Source organism: Canis lupus, chromosome 36, assembly GCF_011100685.1.
Source record: "Canis lupus familiaris isolate Mischka breed German Shepherd chromosome 36, alternate assembly UU_Cfam_GSD_1.0, whole genome shotgun sequence".
NCBI lineage: Eukaryota > Metazoa > Chordata > Mammalia > Carnivora > Canidae > Canis > Canis lupus.
This window is the reverse complement of record NC_049257.1, coordinates 1,602,582-1,625,903: the sequence shown is the minus strand read 5'-3', so window position 1 is coordinate 1,625,903 and position 23,322 is coordinate 1,602,582. Positions and strand designations below refer to the sequence as shown.

The 23,322-nt window shown below is 35.2% G+C and overlaps 1 protein-coding gene across 2 annotated transcripts in view; it reads right to left on the bottom strand.

Moving 5' to 3' along the window:
- Positions 1-5,495: 5,495 nt before the first annotated feature.
- KCNJ3 (potassium inwardly rectifying channel subfamily J member 3) overlaps positions 5,496-23,322 on the bottom strand; it is a 141,778-nt gene continuing 123,951 nt past the window's right edge. Inside the window, exon 3 of one of the 2 annotated variants that reach the window (XM_038584529.1) lies at positions 5,496-9,220. In XM_038584529.1, the coding sequence (XP_038440457.1) occupies positions 8,634-9,220 (587 nt within the window). In that variant the 3' untranslated portion in view covers positions 5,496-8,633. The remainder of the gene's footprint in view (positions 9,221-23,322) is intronic. The other variant, XM_038584531.1, reaches the window with a different exon arrangement.

The window sequence follows — 23,322 nt, the reverse complement described above, 5'->3', positions numbered from 1 at the left end:
TCTCAAGCAGGAGCTCCCCCTATATAAAAAGACTGACAATTTGGAAAGTTTTAGTAGGACACAGGAGAGTTAAGTAGGACAAGTTTTAGAAGGGAAAGAAACCAAATAAATTATGTAACCAGTGACTAAAAAGTAACTTAGTGATTCAGAATAAATTATTGATATGAATATTGGCCATTCACAGTTTGTGCTCCATTTCAACTGCAACCAACATTTAGATTCTCATCTATGGGGAAAACTGCCTTCTTCAAGACTATATATAATACATAATTCCTGAAGCAATTTTTTCCCTCCAATTTGGTCATCAGTAATTACTTTATCCAGATAGTAACAAGACTAGGGCTTATAATTAGTCTTCACTTTTTAAAAGAAACTGCATATTCCTACCATGGTACAAATCTCATGTACCTAGTATTTGGCACTTAATGTTTTGGCTGAAGACAATGGCTGAATATTGATTCTGTAAGTCATCGAGAATGAAAAATGCCTGGTGTTAAACGTGAGTCTTATATTAGTCAAAAAACTGGACGGATGACAGAGTCCAGTCACATATCCAAATCTAGATATTTTAGTTAAAGGTGTGGATAATGTGAAATATGAATCTAGCATGTAATGTAACATATTATCATACCACAAATTTTATATGTAGGGAAATAGAGAGCCAGTAGAGTCACACTTATATAGGGTTACAAAAATACGACTCTATAATATAATTAATTGTCTCATTCTATACACAATTTCCCTTTAATATAGCTTGCTTTATAAAGCTGAGAAGTCACTTTCGTAGTGAAGAGGGAGAGGAGATAAAAGTGGATAATAAAATAACATTTATTTATTTAGGAATATTTGGTAAGAGAGGAAGCCATAAATCTCATTAGACTTCACAATGGATATAGGGTAGAGGACATGCTATCTTCTTTCATTTACAAAAATAAATCTGCATCTAAGTGACATTTTCCATTTTGCCCTTCTCATTTGGTTAGCCACTAAAATTTAAAACTTGATCAAAGTGTCATCTCCCAAGGGCCCACCCACGGTCTCTGCATGCAGTTCATTGATCATTTGGTTAAAATACAGGGCATTTATTTCTAAAATTAATTTCTAGGTTATAAGCCTTCTGACATTTTAAGGGTCTATGTGGCACAATAATATTTATCTATCAACAAATACTGACACCAGCTTTTAGGTTGATCTAGTGAAATTTAAATACATCTTAATATTGTTTGTGGATCAAAGGGTGGGGTGGCCAGCCAAGAAAACGGTGAATTTGACATACAAGCTTAGATTCAGGATATTTAAGTTATGGATGTTAATTTCAATCTATTTCATGACACAGTTTTACTTTTGTTTTATTTTGTTTTGTTTGGTTTTTTTCTTCCTCTATGAAGAACTGTAAAATAAAACCTGGTCAGACATTTGCTCACAAACTATGACAAAAATAGATTCCTAAGGGAATAATTAAATAATGTCTTGTTAAATATGTTTCCTCACATGGAAGGATGTCATTAATGAAAATAAATGTCTGCCCTTGTTTTTAACTCTACATAAAAATATATTTAGATTTGAAGAGGAAAATATTTTTGTTCAAATTATATTCTCTTTACATAAAAGAGGATAAATAAGAAAAGGTATAAATAAGAAAGGGTAGTAAGGTGGTCAGAATAATGGCCCCTCAACTCCACACCCTAATCTCTGGAACCTATGAATTACGTTAATTTACTTGGCAAAAGGGACTGACATTTGCGATTAAATTAAGGACCTTGAGATGGGAAGCTTATTTTGAATTTTCTAGGTGGGCCCAATGTAATTACAATGGTCTTTAAAAGTAGAAGAGCAAGGTGGAAGAGTGGGAACAAGGTGTGTCCAGCAGGAAAGGCACAGAGAGATTCAGTTTTTCTGATTTTAGTGATGGAAGGAGAGGGAAACCAGCCAAGACTGTGGGTGGCCTCTGGAAACAGGACAGATCAAAGAAATGAATTCTCTTCCAGAGCCATTAGAAAGAAATGCAAAGCACTGCATCCTTAGGGGTATACTGATGTTAGTCTGGCGAGACCCATGCCAGGTCTCTGTCTACAGTCTGTAGGATAATAAATTTCTATGATTTACATTGCTAAATTTGTGGTAATTTATCATAACAGTGGCAGAAAACTAATACAGTTAACTAGGGTTTCTTCTCAAAGTGGCAGATCAAATACAAGAATCAATCTCTGATGCTTCCTGAAACACTCAAAAGAAGGCTTTTAGGGGATTTTAAAGGCATAACAGAGCAAAGATGTCAGAAAAAGGCACACTTTCCTTTGTTCTAATCAAGTCAACTTGTTGATTGCCCCTTTGGCATCCTAAAGACTTATTTTTGGTTAAGGGCAAGACATTATTTAGAATTCAGGCCCCTACACACAACTGAGGATGAGGATGCTGTTCTGAAATCCAGGGATAAAGATAGTCTTTATCCCTGAGCTCACTTGGTTCTCGGAACATTGGTCACCAGGTACCACCTCTGAAAAAGGTGATTAAGAGAGTCTTATCAGGGCAATGTTATTGACCTTAAAGAAGCAGCCCAAAGATACTGACTTCAGGTACATAGTACAACCTTGTCCCTCAACAGCGAAGATGTGGTTGGACTTACCCTATATATTTGCTCGGAGCCTCAATCATCTTTGTAATTGGCCCACTGGAAAATAGGCTAAAAACACATATATTAAAAAATACTAGAAACAAAATGTAAACAGAAGAAATATTTAAAATACACTATCATCAATATTTGAAAGTCCTAAGATCCTCTATCCATGATACAAGGACAAAAACTTCTAAAAAATAGCAAAGGAACATGTAGAGAACCAACTTTTTAAAAAAATCTCAAAAATTAAAATATTATCCAATAAATGAAAATCTTGGAAGATAAATGAAATCAAATAAATGGACTTAAATGCTGACAGATTTGGTAAAATTGTTTATTTGATAAAAATTAAGAAACCTTCAAAAGAGTACAGAGTTAACAAATAAGAAACGATCAGACTATTAGAATGTAATTCCAAGAGGTCTAGCATCCATATAAGAAAAATCCTAGAAAGACAGAAGAGAGGAAAATAGAGGGGTGTAAATAAAGAAACAACTTAAGGCTATGAATTTCCAGATTGAAAGGGTACTGCAAAATGGACTAAAATGGGCTCATAATTAGGCGGATCATCTTGAAATTTTAGAACACAGTGGAAGACTAGAATACTCTAAAACCGTGAAAGAGAAAAATGTTTCACACGAGGGATTAAAACTCAGAATGGCATCAGACATCTTAATAGCCACATTGGCAAATAGAAAACAAAAAAACAATGTCACTGAAATTCAGAAGGAAAGTAATTTCTACACTAGGCCAAACTATTAATATTAATAATGAGGAAAATATTAATTTCAAGATATTAAAGACTCCAAACATTTACTGCTATATTTTCTTTCTCAGAAACTCCTAGAAAATGTGCTGCTCTAAAAAGAATAAACCAAGAAAGATGTAAGCATATGTTCCATGAAACAGGGAATGTGATGAATGGAATCCTCCAGGATGATGACAAAAGAAGATCCCAAGAGAACAGCTATGGAGTAGAATTAAATTTACACAATTGAGCAGGTCAGAATGCTTTGGGGAGAGATTTCCTCAGGAAGATAAAACTGTTCAAATATTAATGTGTTTGATGAATTAATAGAAAAGTGTTTATAACTGGCAAAGACACTGGGCTGAATTAATGGTAAGTATACATATAAATAGGCAAAGAAAAAACAAGACAGTTATTAACTCTATGGGAAAAATGCTGTGAAACGTGAGAAAAATGATCAAAACACGTAGGGTCAATTGTGATAGCACTAATGAAAACACTGATAATTAATCTAATTAAAAATATAACAATATAGGAAACTTAATGTAGGGCAGATGTGGTGGAGGTATCCTGGATAGCAGGAGTTGAAATTGAACTAGATCTTTATCTACCACAGTAAAAAGCAAATAGATAATGCTCCCCAACCCCCAATGGAAAATCAAGAAGCAAGATTAGAAGAATGCTTAGATTTGCATATAAATAACAAGAGAACCACCCAGAGAGCAGGGACTACTGTTTGTGGATTTAATTTATCTAAAACTGGCTCAACAGCCTCTCTGAGAATCAGTTTCTTCAAGTGTAAAATAAGGATAATTTCTGTCATGCAGAATTATTGTAAAGACTCAAATGATGTGTGTAAATCACCATGCCAGTGATTGACATGGGAGCTGGGAAACAATAAGCAGGAGCTAAGGATGTGATTCCTAATAGGCAGCAAGGAGCCGTATTTGCTGTTTATAGCATCCACTGATCATGTGCAGCCCAAATACTCTGAAATAGCCATGATTGCAAAGCAAATTTTTTTCAGGTAAAAAAATCAGACTTGGGAGAGAAAAAAAATTCTACTTACTGATTGACGAGGAACACATTATTTGAACTCCACTAGAGCCATAAACTTCAGGAACTTGGCTTTTCAAATCAATTCTAGAAGGTGCCAGGGGAGTTGGGACACATTACCTATCACAGAACTCATCTGATCTCAAATTAGAAACACGTTTTCCTTAAGAAACATTTTCAGGAAAGCTGACTCACCACTTTTTTTAAAGGTGATTTGATATTTAAACAAATTTGGGAAGACTATGCATTTTTCTACTTGACTTATTTTGGCTTTTGAAATACCGATTCGGTGAAGGACAGGATGATCATGAAGATTCCTTTCAGAAATGCAGGTCCGAAATAGTCTGTATTATTACAAGCAGGTTCCATATTACTGAGGCATCTCACCAATAAAGAACAAAAATAAAAGTAACCCTCAAGGAATGAGTTATGATGCATTGAATCATTGTCTCCTGATAAACTGAATCAAGGACTAAGAGGCATTCACTGTTGGAAAGAGGAGAAATGATGAACACACTGTAAAAATTAAACCCAATCATGTTTTGAAAGTTTAATATACTTTTTATAAAACTGAACTTGCAGTACTGAATACATGAATTTATAGTTCTGTAATCTAAATGACCTTGCACATTTAAATAATTATTAATTGCATGCCAGAAAATGCAATTAGCTTGAATCTAACTTGAATAGACTACGTACAATGTAATTTAAGCACAAATTCTGAAGTAGAGCCCACAGAGGTGCTGTGTCAAGCTGAATTCTCTTTATAGTATGGAATTGTAAAAAATTTTCATAATACAGGTAGACTATAAGCCACCCTCTCCATAATCACATTCTCTCCCCAACAGAAGTAATTCATTATTGCCCCATCCTCTCTAGACAAATAGGCTCTTCAGTACTGAGACAACTAAATACATTTCTTAGTATTTAAAGCTACATATAGATGAATTTAAATCCACATAAGAATTTTTCAGAAGTAACTAATGATAAAATATCCTTATTTTTAATTTGCATATATTTACAAAACTGTATTCACATATTGCTGAGAATGAATATTTCAATTGAAGATAGGCATTATCAAAATAATCATATCTCTTTTATTCACATCATTTTGATAAATAGAATGAAATATTTTACCATGACAGGAGCTATACCATGAAAGGGACTAGTTTCTAGTTGTTAAGTAGAATTATTCAGTTCAGTGAACAACATTACATTTTGCTTTCCAACAGTCACCACATTGGTGGGCTGACAATTATCCTGGCTTCAGTTGACTTTTATTCTCTTTGATTTGAGCTCTTATAACTTCCTGAAATGGAAATACCAGAGGTTTATGTTTTATTCAGTCAATAAAATGCATAACTTTTCACTGCTGAGAAAACATGTCATATACAGATTGAACAAATGTTACATGAAATCACTTTGATAAGAAGTCCTGCAGGCTGAAATATATGAAACGGAGATGATCTTTCTTGTAATGATCAGTGTCAAAAAAAAATCAGCAAAAAGAGAAGAAAAAGCAATTCTTTATTTTTATCCAAATATATCAGACTTCATAATTTAGTTTCAACAAAAACATAGAGTCACCATATAATGTATCATCCAAACCAGGACATTCTAAGAGTGAAGGGAGTGCTATTATTAATTACACAGGTACGACAGGTATAAACTGGAACTCCCCTGGGTAAACTGGGACCTCTGATCAACTTAGCAATACGGGCTAACCTGCAATTACATGCAGAAATCATACCTTTCCCATACATATGTGGAAAAGATAAAGGAATAGCATCATTAAGAAAAATTAATTTTGGCAATAGTGTTTCTTTCTCATTATTCAGACCTCTGTTCATGTATCTCTTCCTCCCTAAGCCAGTCACCTCTTCTAAAATAGTCAATTCTTATTCCACCCAGTCATTTTTCCATTTTGCTGTCCTGTTTTCTTCACCTTAAACTGATATTTTGAGTATCTGAAATCATCTCATTTGTGTTCTGTCCCCACAGGGCACCTCTCCACTCTCCTACCAATATGCAATGTTCAAATGGGCAGCGACCTCCTCTAACTTAGTTGTAGCCAAATTTCCAGGAGCTAAAACTACCTAGGACATGAAAGGCATGCAAAAATTTTTGTTGAATGAATGAGTGAATACATTCGGAGAGTTTGTCTTTGGTCCCATAGTCTCCTTGGTACCAAAGACAAATTAGAACGACTCTCCAAATTAAATTATGGCTCTATTTAGTTTTAAGTGTTTGGACTAAATGATCTATGGAGTTTCTTCCACTGATAAGAAATATCTCATGCCCCTTGGACCCCTTTCTCTCTCTGTTACTATTTCATTTCCTATAACCAGCCATGGGATCAAGGGGTAGAGCAGCTAACTCTATTCACAGTGGATGAATGCTCAAGGTTGATCATTTTGCCAGTAACAATTCCCTGGGATATGTTTGCACCTACAGAATTTGGTTGATACAGAGGTAGCCAGACGGTATTATTGTAGTTAATGACAGAATTGTTGATGTAATTATTTTCCAATAAGAAAATCATCACAGGATTGCTAAAAAATGGGAAATGATGAGAGCCCAAACCAGTCATTAAGGATAAGTAAGGATTTTGATATTAACAAGGGGAAATAGCTTAATTCTGAACAGACTTACAGTGCAATGCCCAAAGAAATTTTATAGGAAAATCCATGGTATTTTGATAAGGAACACTTAAAAAATTTCATAAAAGTCTCTGCATTCCAGATCTCTATTTCATAGGTGTTCTTCTGAGCAATAGTTTTTATTTCCACTAATGAGTAATAAATATCAGACCTCGGGGTTAGAAAAATAGTACTGCTAAAATTACTTTGGTAGGCCAGGGATCCAGGACACCAATAAAATCATGGTTACCAAACAAACAAACAAACAAGCCCACATGGGTAAAATATCTTCAATTCATCTAATTTAAAATTCTCTCGGGTATATACATAACATTCTTCCTGAACAGAGTGACAGGCATGGGTGGGATAGTTTCCCCAGGTGCAGAAAAAAGTCTGTCCTGATACAATAAGTGCTACAAACAAGAGAACAGCATTAAAAAAGAGACTCATTTAGACATACGTATTTTAAGCATAAATATTTATCATCTGTTTCATTGTATTGTTGTATCTCCTCAAGAATAAATTATTGGTTTTTAAAATGACAGAAATTCCAGAAAAAGGGTGGAAATGCTACCAACTGACTGTTTGAAACAGGGACCATTAATCATGTAATTTCAAGCAGATTCTGATATATTCAAAGTAAGTTGGCTACTGATGGCTACAATGATTCAGCATTTGTTCAGAGCTCATGTTTGTATTAGATCATATACAAAACAGATTTCCAGGCTTCAAGTTGTCCAGAAAAGGACCAATTCTCAAATTAACTAATTTTCACCTAGTACTAGCAACTTTTAAAAATTGTAAGAAATTTTTAGCATACTGGTATGCTCTACAATTTACAAGTTAAATACATGATGGTTATATTTATGTAGGGCCATAAGTAGCATAGACTCAAGTGACTCCCTCATATAAAGTACAATTGATAACCTCCCAGGACCTTAAACAGCAGAAAACATTAAATCAAATTTTAAAATGACAAATAATTTAAGGCTAAAATATTTGGTATTAATAATTAATGCCAGAAGCCTTCCTAGCCTAATAAAGTAAACATGCACAAGAACTACAACTTTGAACAAAACATCACAATTTTATTAGATATATATGTATGTGTGTGTGTGTGTGTGTATACATATACATATACACACACACACACACATATATATAGTTTTTATCGCCCTGAAAGCTATCCACTCATGTTTGGCTTAATACATATGTTAGAAATGTCGTGAAGAGTACCACCTCTTTAAATATATATATATATTTTTTCCAGAATATACAATATAAATATACCATATATAAATCATGCCATAAAACTAAATGCAAAATTTGCACATTATTGCATGCTTGATGTGATAATACATGCCCGTTAATAAGAACTTTCTTACGATGTCCTCCCTTTACACAACTTTGCTTTCTGCACAGTGGCAATACTTGGGAAGAAAGGGTTCTCAAATATGCATATGTGACTGGGGAGAAAAATGTGCCTTTCAGATTCCTTCGAGGATTACCTCATCAGCCAAATATTGGACTATTACTAATTCAAACAGTAAATAATGCCTACGGGGGTGTTTTGTTATGTGAATCGATCAGAGTTCATTTTTCGTAGTTTGGCTGGGAGATTCCCTTCCATCCTGGCTGCTCCTCCAGCCATCTTTTGAAGCTTTGGTGGCAAATCAGCCACTGACTGGCTCATGGGGTCAGACAACATCTTGGTGGTTTTAGACACCAGTTTTTCCTCTGAGTTGCCTGGAACCGAACTTATTCGTTGAAGTTTCATGGGCAAATCTCCCAAGCTGTAGGCTTTTTCTGAAGTCGTAGAACTCATCCTCAAGAGTTTTTTGGGAAAGTCTTCTCTTCCAGTAATTTTCTGCAGCTTAGATGGAAGTTTTGTTGTAATGTCATCCAGTCCATCTAAGCACTCCACAGAATTATGTCTTTCTTTGCTGTTAGTTATGGCTGGTGCTATTAAAGGGGACGACATAAGAAGCATCTCCTCCTGTTCTTTCACACTATAGGGTGGGGTGGGGACTTCAAACGTCGCGTGGAATTGGGAGTAATCAACTTTAAAGAACCCTTCTTCTAAGGAGATAACAGGAAAAAAACGATGACCCCAAAGAACTTCATCTTCAGTGTAAGATGTTCGAGCTTGACAAGTCATCCCTACAAGCAAAAAGAAAATCTTTGATAAATCATGCATAGGAGAAGGATATATGTACAGTCAGTTTGACCTAAGAAATTCATTTTGCTTTCTTATTTAAGCTTTGAACTGTTTATCTAAGTACATGGAATAAAAGAATATGTTAAAGGTTAATAGTTGTTATGCATATACTTTCTCCTAATGAAAAACACGGGTGACTTTCACTGCACATGTTTGGAGGGCAGTACATCAAGGCATAATTAATTGCTTTTTATCCAAAAACTAAAGTAAAAATGGAATAGACCAATTTCAGAACATGTATGTCTCTAGAAGAAGTGGAGAAATCACAAAATCATTGTGATTTTGCTCATGAAGCCATGTGATATATGAAGCAAACCTGATTTCGCATCCAAACGTAAGAAAGATACTTAACTGAGTATAACTCCTCTTCTGTAAAGCATGGAAATACCTGCATCACAGGGACTGCTCTGAGCATGAAATCAAGTAACATGTACAAAAGTGTAAAATGTGTCGTATTAAAGTCCTAACAAAGTTGAGTAAATATAACTATCCCCAGTATTTGCTTAATGAAAAAAAGTTGAAAATATTTTTATACCAGATAATGGAAGGTCACTGTGGTGGTTCCATTCTTCTGGACCCTTAAGGCTTGATGAACTTTTGCTCAAGTCTTAGAATCTATGCTACAATCAGTAATCTGCGATGTTACCAATTTTATTCCTGCTATAGGAACCTCTGAAACTGGATGCTGGATATGAGAGCTAAAATTTTGCTACTACACATTATGTTACTTGGATATCATTTACCTCATGCTACTCTTATTTACTCAACCATATTGTCTTCAGAAATCATATATTTAGAGTACGTTACTATTAAATCAACCTCTGATATTAAGATGTGAACCATGAAGTACATGAATACTTTTAAAACATATTATCAAATTTCAGTCTTATTTTAGTTCAAAGATGTAATTTTCTGTAAGTTGTAAAATCTACTTTCTTCTACTTGTACTATCAGACTTCTAGTAGAGCCTATTGAAGTGTAAAATGATAGACACATTTTAAAAATGCACCTCTGTAAAAATAAGCATAATTTAGCCAAATAATGATAGTCTTTCTGCTTACATTTTTATTCTCCCTCTGTCAGTTTATAAATAATTTCTACTGTGTTTATGCCTGGAATAGTCTGGATAAAGGGATTTCTCTCTGACTAGTGATCACACATACGATACCAGAAATTAGGATAAGTGCATACTTGAAAAGCCATGTTGAAGATAATTTCTTCCCTAAATCTTTCCAAAATCTTGCCTTTTAAGTATTAGTCATATGTTACACTCATATACCATCTTTTCCCAGAGTTTTTAAAATAACTATGCAGAAGATAAATGCCTATCATATCTCAGGCACTGGGTTAGGTGCTTTCTGCATATTATTTCTAATTCTAAGCATTATTCTAACAAGAAAATATTCTTATGTCCAATTTAAAGGTAAGGAATATAGTGTTCAGAGAAATGACTAACTCTTGACCTTCCCTGGGCACAGATCTAGGAAGCTGTAGAGAAAATACAGTATTACTCCAACTTCTGGGGGTTTGGTTGTTGCTCTTTCTACTTTGCCATGTCTCTATTATTTTAGTTAGGAACCCAATTCTAAACAACCTATCAAATGAACTCGGTGTCTCTCATGAATAAATAAATAAAATCATTAAAAAAAGGATGTAGGTACACAAATACAAACATTTCCAACTCAGCAACTCAGTTTTTAAAAAATTATTTATTTATTTGTTTGTTTATTTGGGAGAGAGAGAGAGAACAGAGGGAGAGGGAGAAGCAGGGTCCCCAATGAGCAAAGGAGCCAGCTAGGGGGCTCTATCCTAGGACTCTAGGATCATGACCCGAGCTGAAGGCAGATCCTTAACTGCCTGAGCCACCCAGGAGCCCCTAAGATTATTTTTCTTTTTAAAATATTTATTTAAATCCCAGTTAGCTAACATATAATGTAATGTTAGTTTCAGTAGTAGAATTATGTGATTTATCACTTATGTACTCCATGCTCATCACAAGCGCCTTCCTTAAAGATTTATTTATTTATTTACTTATTCATGAGAGACAGAGAGAGAGAGAGGCAGAGACACAGGCAGAGGGAGAAGCAGGCTCCATGCGGGGAGCCCGACGTGGGACTCGATCCCAGGTCTCCAGGATCAGGCCCTGGGCTGAAGGCGGACACTCAACCCCTGAGCCACCAGGTGCCCCACAAGAGCCCTCCTTAATGAACCCATCACCCATTTAAGTCATCTTCTGCCTGCCTCCCCTCCAGTAATTCCCAGTTTGTTCCTCTATATTTAAAAGTCTGTTTTATACTTTGCCTCTCTTTTTTCTTTCATGTTCGTTCATCTGTTTCATTTCTTAAATTTGACACATAAGGGAAATCTTATGGTATTTGTCTTTCTCTGACTACTTATTTCACTTAGCGTAATCCTAACTCTATCCACATCATTGCAAATGGCAAGATTTTGTTCTTTTTAATGGCTGGATAATATTCCATTGTGTGTGTGTGTATAATATATATTTACATATATATATGTATACACACACACACACACACACACATACCACTGCTTCTTTATCCACTCATCAGTCTATGGACATTTGACCTCTTTCCATAATTTGGCTTTTGTTGATAATGATGCTATAAACATTGCAGGTGTCTCTTTGAATCAGTATTTTTATGTTCAAGATTATAGTTTTTAAATCTGGTTTCAACTCAAGATATTAATGTACAGTCAACCTACAGATACTAATATTAAGCCACTGTAAGCTGGATAAAAGAAAAATGCCTATGATGGTCAATCTGCAGGTCAGACATATATATGACAGACTTCTTTTCACAAACGTTTTCCCAAAATGATGTTGAAAAAAATAAAATACAATTGAAAAGATTTAAAGGAAATAAATACTGTTTCCTAAGGACTTGTGCATATCATAGTACTCTTCCTTGTGGAATTCTTTATCTTATGCTTCTTACTCTAAATCATTTTTAAATAATCCATGCTTAGATTCATAGTTACAAATGTCATTTGAATCAAAATAAATGCAGGTAGCATTAAATGCAGCATTATTCACAGGGCACTATATGAATGCAATCTTAACTGGCAATGGGACTGTTTGCGTACTTTAACCAGATTCCAGACTTGAACAAATGTGATGAAAACTAACACGAGCTCATCTCTGTGGAAACTGGTAAAGCAACAGATGCTGCTACTGGAAATAGCTGGGACTTTTGATCCTTAGATGAAAAACATTTTGTGAAGAAAAGATTTATTCTCTGTATTAATTCTTAGATTAAAAAGCTATAGATTGCTGTTTAATGTATTCCAGCACTACTGTGTTGATTGAAAATGATAGAGGCAATGGAGTCTAACCTTTGTCCCCTTTTGACTTTCCCCCCATCCTGATTCTACCATTAAGCTCCTCTTTAACTGAACACTCATTCAAATAACGAGTCTGAGAGCTTTTTAAGTGAAAATGGCAAAGCGAGTTGCTATTTGACAAGTTATTTCTATTTTTTTTTTATTTGACAAGTTCTTAATGAAACTTTCAGAATACCTACAACTCAGTTATTTTCTACTCTGCTGGTCAGAGGTGGGTATGAGATGCTTAAATAGAATAGAGCTACAGGCCAAGGGGAATGTCCAGATGCTGTGACACAGAAAACATCAAATAATCAATAACTTCTGCACAGCAGAGGCTTTATCTAAACCTCAATATAGAAGTTGCTGAGACAGAGAGAGAGAAAACTCCTATAAGGTGGCTGTGTTTTATGTGTGCACTAAACAAAAGGGGAAAAAAAGACAACCTCCTTTAATTAAGCCATGTAACAATAATGATATGCAGTAGTAACAAGTAGTGTTCCTATAGGGCTTACTGTGTGCTAAGGATCTTTCTATTCTAAGCACATTGTACAGGTTATTTTGACTTCTCACAACTCTAAGTACTTGAACCCAGCTCCACTACTAATTAATGTGGGCCCTTGAAAACAGCTATTAAATCTTTTTAATCCTCAGTTTCATCAGCTGTAAATTAAGACCCACTTCACTGATTTTACATAGAAATTGTGAGGGTTAAATTATATAAATTGCACATACAATAAATATTGCTCATTTTCTTCCAGAACAGTCCCTAAATTCAGGCTATCTGACCATGCTACGAGTTTCGTTTATATGCATACACACAACTGGAAATTTTAGTCAAAAAATATATTATTTTTCTTCATCAAATCTGTCCTTTTGTCTTTTTTTTTTCAAGTTGGCAGGGTTTTTATAACTGAATCAATTCATAGCTTAGCATGTGCAGCATGTGCTATGTCACCAGCAATTTCCTATTCGGCCCTATGTTATTGGTCTGAGGCTACTGAATAAAGTCTGTAGCTGTTTTTCCTCTAAAGTGCTCCTAAAATTTTGCGCATCCCCCAAGATATCATAACTGTGACGTTCACTTGGCACTCTTTGCTTGCTCTCTGTTGTGTTGCACTGAGCTGAACCCAAGTTTAAATTATAAACTTTCTGAGGAAGTATATGATGTTTTGTTTTGTTTTGTTTTTAATCTTGCTTATAAAACAAAGACACTGTGTACACCATTGTTCAATAATACTAAGGTTATGGCATCAGACTCCTCTGGGATATAGGTTGCAAAGCTATTAAGAATATATAAATTGCTTTCAGAAACTGCAGTTTTCAAATAGATGGAATCTCTTTAAAGCTCAATATATTCTGCTCAGACACTTTAGAGAAGAGTAGAAGTTTCTGGCATGCATTCAACCCAATATTATCCTCTATTATTTACAAGCACTTGGTCTTACAATGTATTCACAGACATAAACTTGCCATTATTGCTCAAGCTAGGTCAAAAAATTGTTAAAAGGTCAAAAGATAAAAAGAAGAAAAAAAAAACTCCAATTATATTTGTTAGAAAATGAAGTGTCAATGAGAAATTTAGCAACAAAGATTTCAAATGTTAAGTTTCTCAGTTTCCAAGATGAACAAAAGAAAGGAAAATAGATTTTTAATGACAACAAAGAAAATGTTAGATTCCCCAAAAGGAATATAAGTACAGGTGTGAAGAGTCAATGGCAGGTAGAAAATATGACAGATAATTCATGATCATACTGCTAGAAACCTATTTAAGAGACTCAGGGTAGTATTAAGCCAAAGAACATGGGCTTTGAATATGAACTTGGGGTTGCTGTGGTTTTAACCATACACTATTAGTAAGATTTTAGGCATATTATTGAAATTATCTGAATCTTAATTGCTATAAAATATGGATAGTTATAAGGGATAAAAATATATAATTTATAAAGTTATTATTATTACGAGTTATATAATCTATGTAATGGGTCTACCATGTTACCTGGTAAATAATAAAGGTAAATAATTGCTAGCTATTATCAATCATTATTGTTATTGGGGCTCCAATTAGTTAAAAGGTCATTTTAGATATATTTTGATTCTTTAATGATAACTCTAGTTCTCAGAATCAACTCCAAGCTAATGAAATAAATTTTTCACTGTTTCTATTAATTTGACATAAACCATGTTGTCTATACTTATTTGAAATAAGAAGAAAGGCCTATTCGTACATGCAATATAAACAGAATAATGTCTGGAACGGTCAACATGGTTTACCCTGCACAAATGTGACTGACGTTACCATAGTCAATATCTCCCTCAAAATACAATTAACTTCTCTACTGGGTTGACAAGGCACTACTTTCAGTTTTCCACTCTCAATTCCTACAGAAGTATTTCAGAATTTAACCAATACACTTTCAACTGGTTATCACTGCCTTAACCTAATAGTGAAAATGTTCCATTCTTAGAGTATCTCTTTCTCTCTTCCTTTATGGTACCTATTAAAAACATGTTTCTCTGCACTGACAATTAAAGAGCCAGAACAATAGCTACCTAAATCTATCCATTCTATAGTTTTTCACTAAAAATCATAGAATGATTTTTCTAAAACTGATGATGTAAATATAATGGAACCAAATTACTGTTGGGGAATACCCTGCATCATTAGACTGACAGCAGAAAAGATACCTTTCAAAGGGTAAATATAATACACTTCTTGCTTAAAAAATTTTTTTTTCAAATAATGCTGGAATTTAATTATTTTGAAGAACATTATCTCTAGTCGTAGGGAAGAAAACTTTTTGAAATACTGTCTAAAGCAGTAACAGACATGTCAGCTTTTTAAAAATGTTACATACAAATCACAATAATTAAATGCTTGCATTATTCCCTGTTTTTTAAAGCTATTCCTAGAACTTTGCTTTAAAATGTCATTCATAACCACTTTGTGTGGTGTTATGAACTGAATGTTTGTGTCCCCTTAATACATAAGTTGAAATACGAACCTCTAATGTGATGGTACTGGGAGGCAGGGCCTAGTAACTTTTAACATACATGATATTTAAACAAAATAAAATTTAACAAGAAATAAAAAACAAACCACAAGCTTATGAGCCTATCTTCCTAGTTCCTTCAAAATCTAGTTCTAAGTGTCCATTATAGTTTTATCTCTTTAAAAACTCATAACAATAACTACAGCACCTAGTACAAAAAATATGCTAGATCCAAAGTATCTTCTATAAATAGTGATTATCTCTACCATTCTATGAAGTATGTATTATTCTTTTTCTCATATGATAGATAACAATACTGAGGTACTGGGAAGGGAAATAGCTTGTTCAATGTCACATGACAAGACATGGTGATAGTCAAGGTATAAAGTCAAGCCCTCCAATTCCAGAAGCAGTCTTTTTAACTTCTGGGATATCCTCTCCAGTGTTCTTGAATAGATGGGTTTCCCCTTAATAATTAGTATTTTCCAAGCATATTACTTGGTCCATGTTGTATCAACTGCTTGAAATGTCGTCTTTCATCCCTCCACCTCTTAACATCATTTCTCATATTTAAAGCTTAAATCAGATGCCATTAAATGCCATCTTGATTTTTCTATTCTAATTTGTCTTTGAAATGCACTATATCATCATGCACACACACACACACACACACACAGGCACATACACTCACACTTCTCACCCACTAGGTACTATAAATATCTCAGTGACATACATAATAAACTTCATTCAGTGATAATACTTAACATTTATTGATTTATTAAACATCTCCTTTCTGCCAGGCACATGCTGCATTACAAGATGCTATGGCAATGGAATCAAGGATCAACCTACTCAACCTCTATGTTTAAACCTAATCTTGAAAAATGGGTACAGTTTATTACACGGTGCCTGTCTACATGTGAGAAGGATACACTCTAGGATGGGTAAACAGCATATGCAAAAGCACAACCAGCCGCACCCGAATTTAACACACAGTTCTATTTGTCCATTCACTGTGGTTACAGACACGTATCAGATTAGAAGAAACTTCTCAAGGGAGCTCTTATCCATCTTGGCATCTCTAGTATCCAACACTGTGTCAGGTATTAGGTACTCAATGCATTTTCAGGAGAGATACTAGGAGGAATGGAGGAACAGAAAGAATGTGAAGGTTAAAAAATGTCAGTGCCGGGGAAGTCAACTTTTTGAATGATACAGAAAACTCCCACACTGGTCAGTAACCTCCCAGATTGCCAGATCCACTAGAAGATGTCACTGACAAAAATGCAAGGGATATAATTATACAAGAGCCTCTTATTTTGATTAGTGCGGTAAGGCAAGGGAGAATATAAAAATAAATTATATATAATCACTATATAAAATATGAATGAACTGCACAAAGAAGAGAGACTTGCTCATAAATCATATTCAATGATAACCAGTTAGTTTTTTCCTTACACTTTTGTGAAAAGATACACTGACAGATATATGTCTAGATACATTTTCTACAGGGTTAGATTTATTTGCAGTTAGCCGTTAAGCCACATGATAATTAAATTAATTGGATATTTTTATATACTTGAATATGTGACCTTTAGTTAAATCTAAAATTTTGGTGAAATTTCTACCCCTCATGCAACTGTAACTGATCACCTTAGAAAGTGCAGTATATCTATTTTTACCTGACAGTTTAAAACTTGTTTTCTTCCTAAGTCATAAGGCTTACTTTTTGTATAGGCTGCTACATCTTTTTCAATCTCAAACTATAGCTATTTTTTAACATCTTCTTTGGCAGAAATTCAAATATTTTTTTGTTTGCTTGCAGGCTTAGAACAGAGCCTGGATAAATATTTGCAATTCAGCAGTTATTCTGGTTCCATACTTTGCAGTAAAAAGTCAGAGGAGTTTGCTTCTAATTTTTGCTTCTTAAGTTATTTAGAGAATCCAATTTAACTGTAAAATAAAGTCTCTATAATTTTATGGACACTTACTGAGTATCTTTTATTCTAGATGTGAAAATGCCAGTTTGCAGTAATAATTGTAAATCTATGATATTTAGCACATGTATTTTAAAAGAAAAATGAATGATTGGCATGGACATGTACATACAAGTCTTCTGAAATAACTGAATTTTCAGCCGCAATATAAACAGGTGTTTAAAAATTAAAGTATTAAAAATGTCCCTATCAATATCATTCATCATCAGGGACATACAAATCAAAACTACAATGAGATATCAGTTGTCAGAATGTCTGTCATTAGTCACAATGGCTAAAATAAAAAACTCAAGAAACAGCAAGTTTGGGCAAGTATGTGGAAAAAAGGAACCTTGGTGCACTATTGGTGGTAATGCAAAGTAGTGCAGCCACTGTAGAAAACAGTAAGGAGCTTCCTCAAAAAACTGAAAACAGAATTACCATATGATCCAGTAATTGCACTACTGGGTATTTATCCAAAGAATACCAAACAAAACAAAACAAAACAAAACAAAACAAAACAAAAACAACTCACCAAACATAATTTGAAAAGATATATGCACTGCTATATTTATGGCAGCATTATTTACAAAAGCCAAACTATGGAAGAAACCCAAGTAGGCCATTGATAGATGAATGGATAAAGAAGTGGGATGGATATATGGATATATATATATATATATAGATATATGTATATCTATATAATGGAATATTACTCAGCCATAATAAAGAATGGAATAAATAATGGAATATTAATCATAGTAAAGAATGAAATCTTGCCATTTGCAAAAGCATGGATGGATCTACAGGTTATTAATGCTAAATTAAATAAGTCAGTTGAAGAAAGTTAAATACCCTATGATTTCACTTATGTGGAATTTAAGAAACAAAACAAATGAATGAAGAAAAAAAGACTTAAATACAGAGAACAAACTGGTGGTTACCAGAGGGAAGATGAATGGGGTGATGAGTTAAAGGGGTGAGGGGATCAAAAGTACATTTATTGTGGAGAGCACTATATAATGAAGAGAATTACTTTTTATATATATATAACCAAGGTCTAAACAAGGAAGAAGGAGAGAGAGAAGAAAAGAAAAGTCAGTTAATCCACTTGAGATTTTGGAAATCAAGTTCTTTGGCCAGATACCCACATAGGAATCGTGAGATAGAATTAATAATTGGATAGTTTGACATACTTGAATACCTCTAGTTAAATCTAAAGTTCTGGTGAAATTTCTATCCCTTCTTTGGTGAAGAAGCTTGCATTTTGTGGCCATACGTACCCATAGGTACCAATTTCCATGTCATTCATAATCAGAAACTGCATTTCTATATATTCTACCAATTTTAATAAACTTTTAATTAGTGATGTTTATTCTTAGATATATCACTTTTGAACAACAAACCAAAACAAGAATTAGAAAATAATTTAATTATGCAGTAAATATTTTCTCTTGCCTAATAAACATTTCAGAAATTAACAAGGTAATACTTCATTTAATCAACCTGAAAAATACACAAACTGTGTATGATTAAATATATATATTATATATGCAATATATAATATATTAATAATACATACATATATATATATAAATGAGAGAGATACCCAACATCATTCTGAAACAGTTTGATTCATTAATTCAAAAATTCCATAGGAAAAATAATTCACAAAATTTGTCTGCATCTAGAGGATGAGTCAGAAATGACAGAAATATTTTAAGCCAAATCAAAAAGAAGAAAATTGAGAAACTGATTTTTTTTTTTTAAATGGGAAAGGAAGCTGGTTGGTAGGGTAGGGTGTGGAGAAGGTTGTTTCAGGCATGTTATTATGAAGTTATGTAGATAGTTCATAACAAAAAATATCATCTAATATTTACTGCATCTATATCCTAGGGCCTATGCTAAGATATCTAATGGAATCAGTTTGTTTTTAGGATCCCCCTGGAGTAGTTACTATCTTTTCTTTCAGATGATAAACGTGTCCCTAAAATAAATGGTAAAAAGATATGAAGAGACCTTTATCAAAGAATATATACAGATAGAAACTGATCATATGGAAAGATGCTCCACATTATATGTCATTATGGAGCTAAAAAGTAAAACAACAATGAGATACCCCTAGATACCTACCAGAATGGCCAAAATGTGGAACACTGAAAATAGCAACTGCTGGGGAAGGTACAGGAAAATAGGACTGCTTATTGCTGCTGTAAATGAAAAATAATACAGCCACACTGGAAGACAGTTTGACCATTTCTTACAAAACCAAATATACTCACTCTTACCCTACGATTCAGCAATTGGGCTCTTTGGTTAATACCCAAATGAGCTGGAAATTTACGTCCACACAAAAATCTGCACACAAATGTTTATACTAACTTTATTCATAATTGCCAAAAGTTAGAAGCAACCAAAATGTCCTTTCATTGGTGAATGAGTAAACAAACTGCTGTATATGTAGACAATGGGATACTATTCAGTGATCAAAAGAACGAGCTAATAAGCCACAACAAAACACAAGTAACCATAAATAGGGATCCCTGGGTGGCGCAGCGGTTTGGCGCCTGCCTTTGGCCCAGGGCGCGATCCTGGAGACCCGGGGTCGAATCCCACGTCGGGCTCCCGGTGCATGGAGCCTGCTTCTCCCTCTGCCTATGTCTCTGCCTCTCTCTCTCTTTCTCTCTCTCTGTGTAACTATCATAAATAAATAAATAAAAAAATTAAAAAAAAAAAAAAAAAAAAAAACAAGTAACCATAAATACATATTACTAAGTGAAAGGAGACAATCTGAAATGTCACATACTCTATGATTCCAATTACAGGACATTCTGGAAAATGCAACTATGCAGACAATAAAAATATGATCCGTGATTACCAGGATTTGGGGATGAACAGGAGCCAGGCCGCTCCGTACGATACTACAAGGGCAGATACACGCACTGTGCGTTTGTCTAAACTTAGAATGTGCAACACGGGGCCGCGGGGGGCTCCGCGGCTGAGGGCCTTCGTGGGCCCAGGGCTGACCCCGGGTCCCGGATCGAGGCCCGCGTGGGGCCCCTGCAGGGAGCCTGCTCCTCCCTCTGCCTGCGCCTCTGCCTCTCTCTCTCTCTCTCTCTGTCTCTCATGAAGAAATAAATAAATAAAATCTTAAATAAAAAAAAAAAAAAAAGAATGTACAACACAGCAAACGCCCTCTGGCGTACCCAGGGGCTTGGGCGGCGGGGGCGCCTGTGGCTGCCGGGCTGTGAGGGCGCGCGGGGGCAGCGGGTCGCCGAGGGCCTGCGTCCCGCCCTTGCGCTGTTTCCCGCGCTGTTTCTGAGCCTAAAACTTCTCGAGGTCATTAAAGTCTACTGATAATAAGTAAATTAAAAAGTTTTAAAAATTAAAACAAAAAGAAAGTCAGTACCTAAGAGAGATTATTAAGTAACTTGTACAAGGCCTCATGGCTTCCAAGTGATGGAGCCAGGTCATTCTTTCTTTTTTTTTTTAAAGATCTTACTTATTTACTCATGAGAGAGAGAGAGAGAGAGAGAGGCAGAGACTCAGGCAGAGGGAGAAGCAGGCTCCACGCAGGGAGCCCGTCGCGGGACTCGATCCCAGGACCCCAGGATCATGCCCTGGGCCGAAGGCAGAGGCCCAACGGCTAAGCCTCCCCGCCCCCCTCAAGCCCCCCGGTTACTTCTGTTCTTGGAGTTAACTTGTGCATCTCAAGAGCCCTGGTCTAGGTTTATATGCAACATGCCAACCACTTCACGAGGCCATCAACATGGTGGGCCCATATACCAGGGTGCATACGGTGAAAACAAAAAGGCAATGAACATATAAATTTGTCACCACACTTGTCTTTTTCTCTAACAAGTTCTAAATTTTGCTTATTATTATAATTTATGACACCGTAAATAAAGAAGTTTTCAAGACTTTTAAAAAATTTACTTTTAAAAATTGCTTTTGAGGTCAAAAAGAGAAGTCACATAATCAAACACCCTATTTTGTTGTTCTCAAATTTTGTATATTCCAAACACCCTGTTTACTGCATTAGACAATATCTAGCCTACTGTGAGTACACACATCTGTCTTGCTTTACCTAGATTTTTTTTCTCCGCAAAATGAAGGGAGGCAAGAAATAGATATGTTTTCTATGCAGGCTGAACTCATTTCCAAAACCCATGTCTACTGTCAAAGTTTCCACAAAGATAAAATTACACAATTATTCTTTCAAAATATAGAGAAAATTCCCCTCTGTGATTGGAAACCATCATTAATGCTTATCCCGTCAGTGAGGGCTTCATTCCCTCTGATGCTGACAGCTCCGAGTCATTGTGTAGGCTGCTCTCATGATCTTTTAAATCCACTTCTTGCCTCCAGCAATATATATTGTTTTCTTCATCTTTCTTGAGACATCAATTGTTTCAAGTGTATATAACATCTAACAAACCGTGGGAGAAGTAGAGCTCTCTATACACCACTACCATACAAGAGCCAAGGCTCACACCCTCAGAATATGGTAGGATCTTGATGCGGAAATGTTCCTACCACCATACAAGAAACAGAAACTACACCGACTATATTTCAAGACAAGCAGAGTAAACATTCCAAAGTCCAAACTGCCAGAGGTGGATGAACATGATGCAAAGCTCAGGTTTCTGGGGCCTTCACTAGCACAGTAAAGCACATTTTCATACATTTGATGTCATAATTTTATATTATTTTTATGTTAAAGAGAAGCCCCCAAATGATGGAAGTGTCCATTGCCAGACAGACTTGCACCTGCCAAATGTCACCCCCATGTAATCCAAACAAGGCTCAAGGACTTAGCAGGCCTCCAGTTAGAAAGAGTCACCACTGTCTTGGTGATACTGTTTTAGAATTCATCTGCCCTGAATATTTACTAACCTTGGAAGGAGATTACATGGTCCACATGCCTTTTATAGGCATTTTTTATTTCACCTCAAGTGTGTCCTCACATCTCCTTCATACAAATGGCTCACAGAGCCGCGCTCCTGACCTGACATCAGGCTCCCCCACCCCAGCTGAGCCAGGATCAGCCTTCCACGGCACCTGGCGATCGTCCTGAATCGGGACTCTTCCTCATGATTTCCATTCCTGTCTTTCATGGGCCACTTGATAAATTTTGGCTATGATTACTATTACTATTATTACTATTTTAATATCTACCCTCAGAGACCAATATCTTATTGTGCAAAACTAATTTTTACAGTGAGAGGTTAAACTATTTCCTTGGGATGCTGAAAAAGCTCTATCAGATAAAGAGTATTTGGTGTTGTATCTTGAGGGGAAATTGTACTTATCACCTGAAAAACTGCATCAGTCCACTCACTAGGGGGTAATTGTGTGTTTTATCAAAGGCTGTGGCATAGTCTGACACTGAGAGAAATCACCTCAACTGCTCTATGGAGAAAGTATCTGATCAGGGCAAGACTGAAGCAGGCAGACCGGTTGGGAAGCTTTGGTGAGGGATGCTGGCCCAACAAATGGCTGTGGAGATAGATCTAAAAGATATTTAGGAAGCAAATCTAACACGACTGGACAACTGATTGGATGTAGAGGGTTAGAAAGACTGGCGACCAACAATTTCATGTAGTTAGAATGATGAAAATGGACATGCCATGAAACTTTACTTGTACTCATAAGAAAGAGAAGCTATAAATAGTAAATTAAATCATACCCTTTTATTTTCTGAACTTTCTGATTAAATTTGTCTGACAG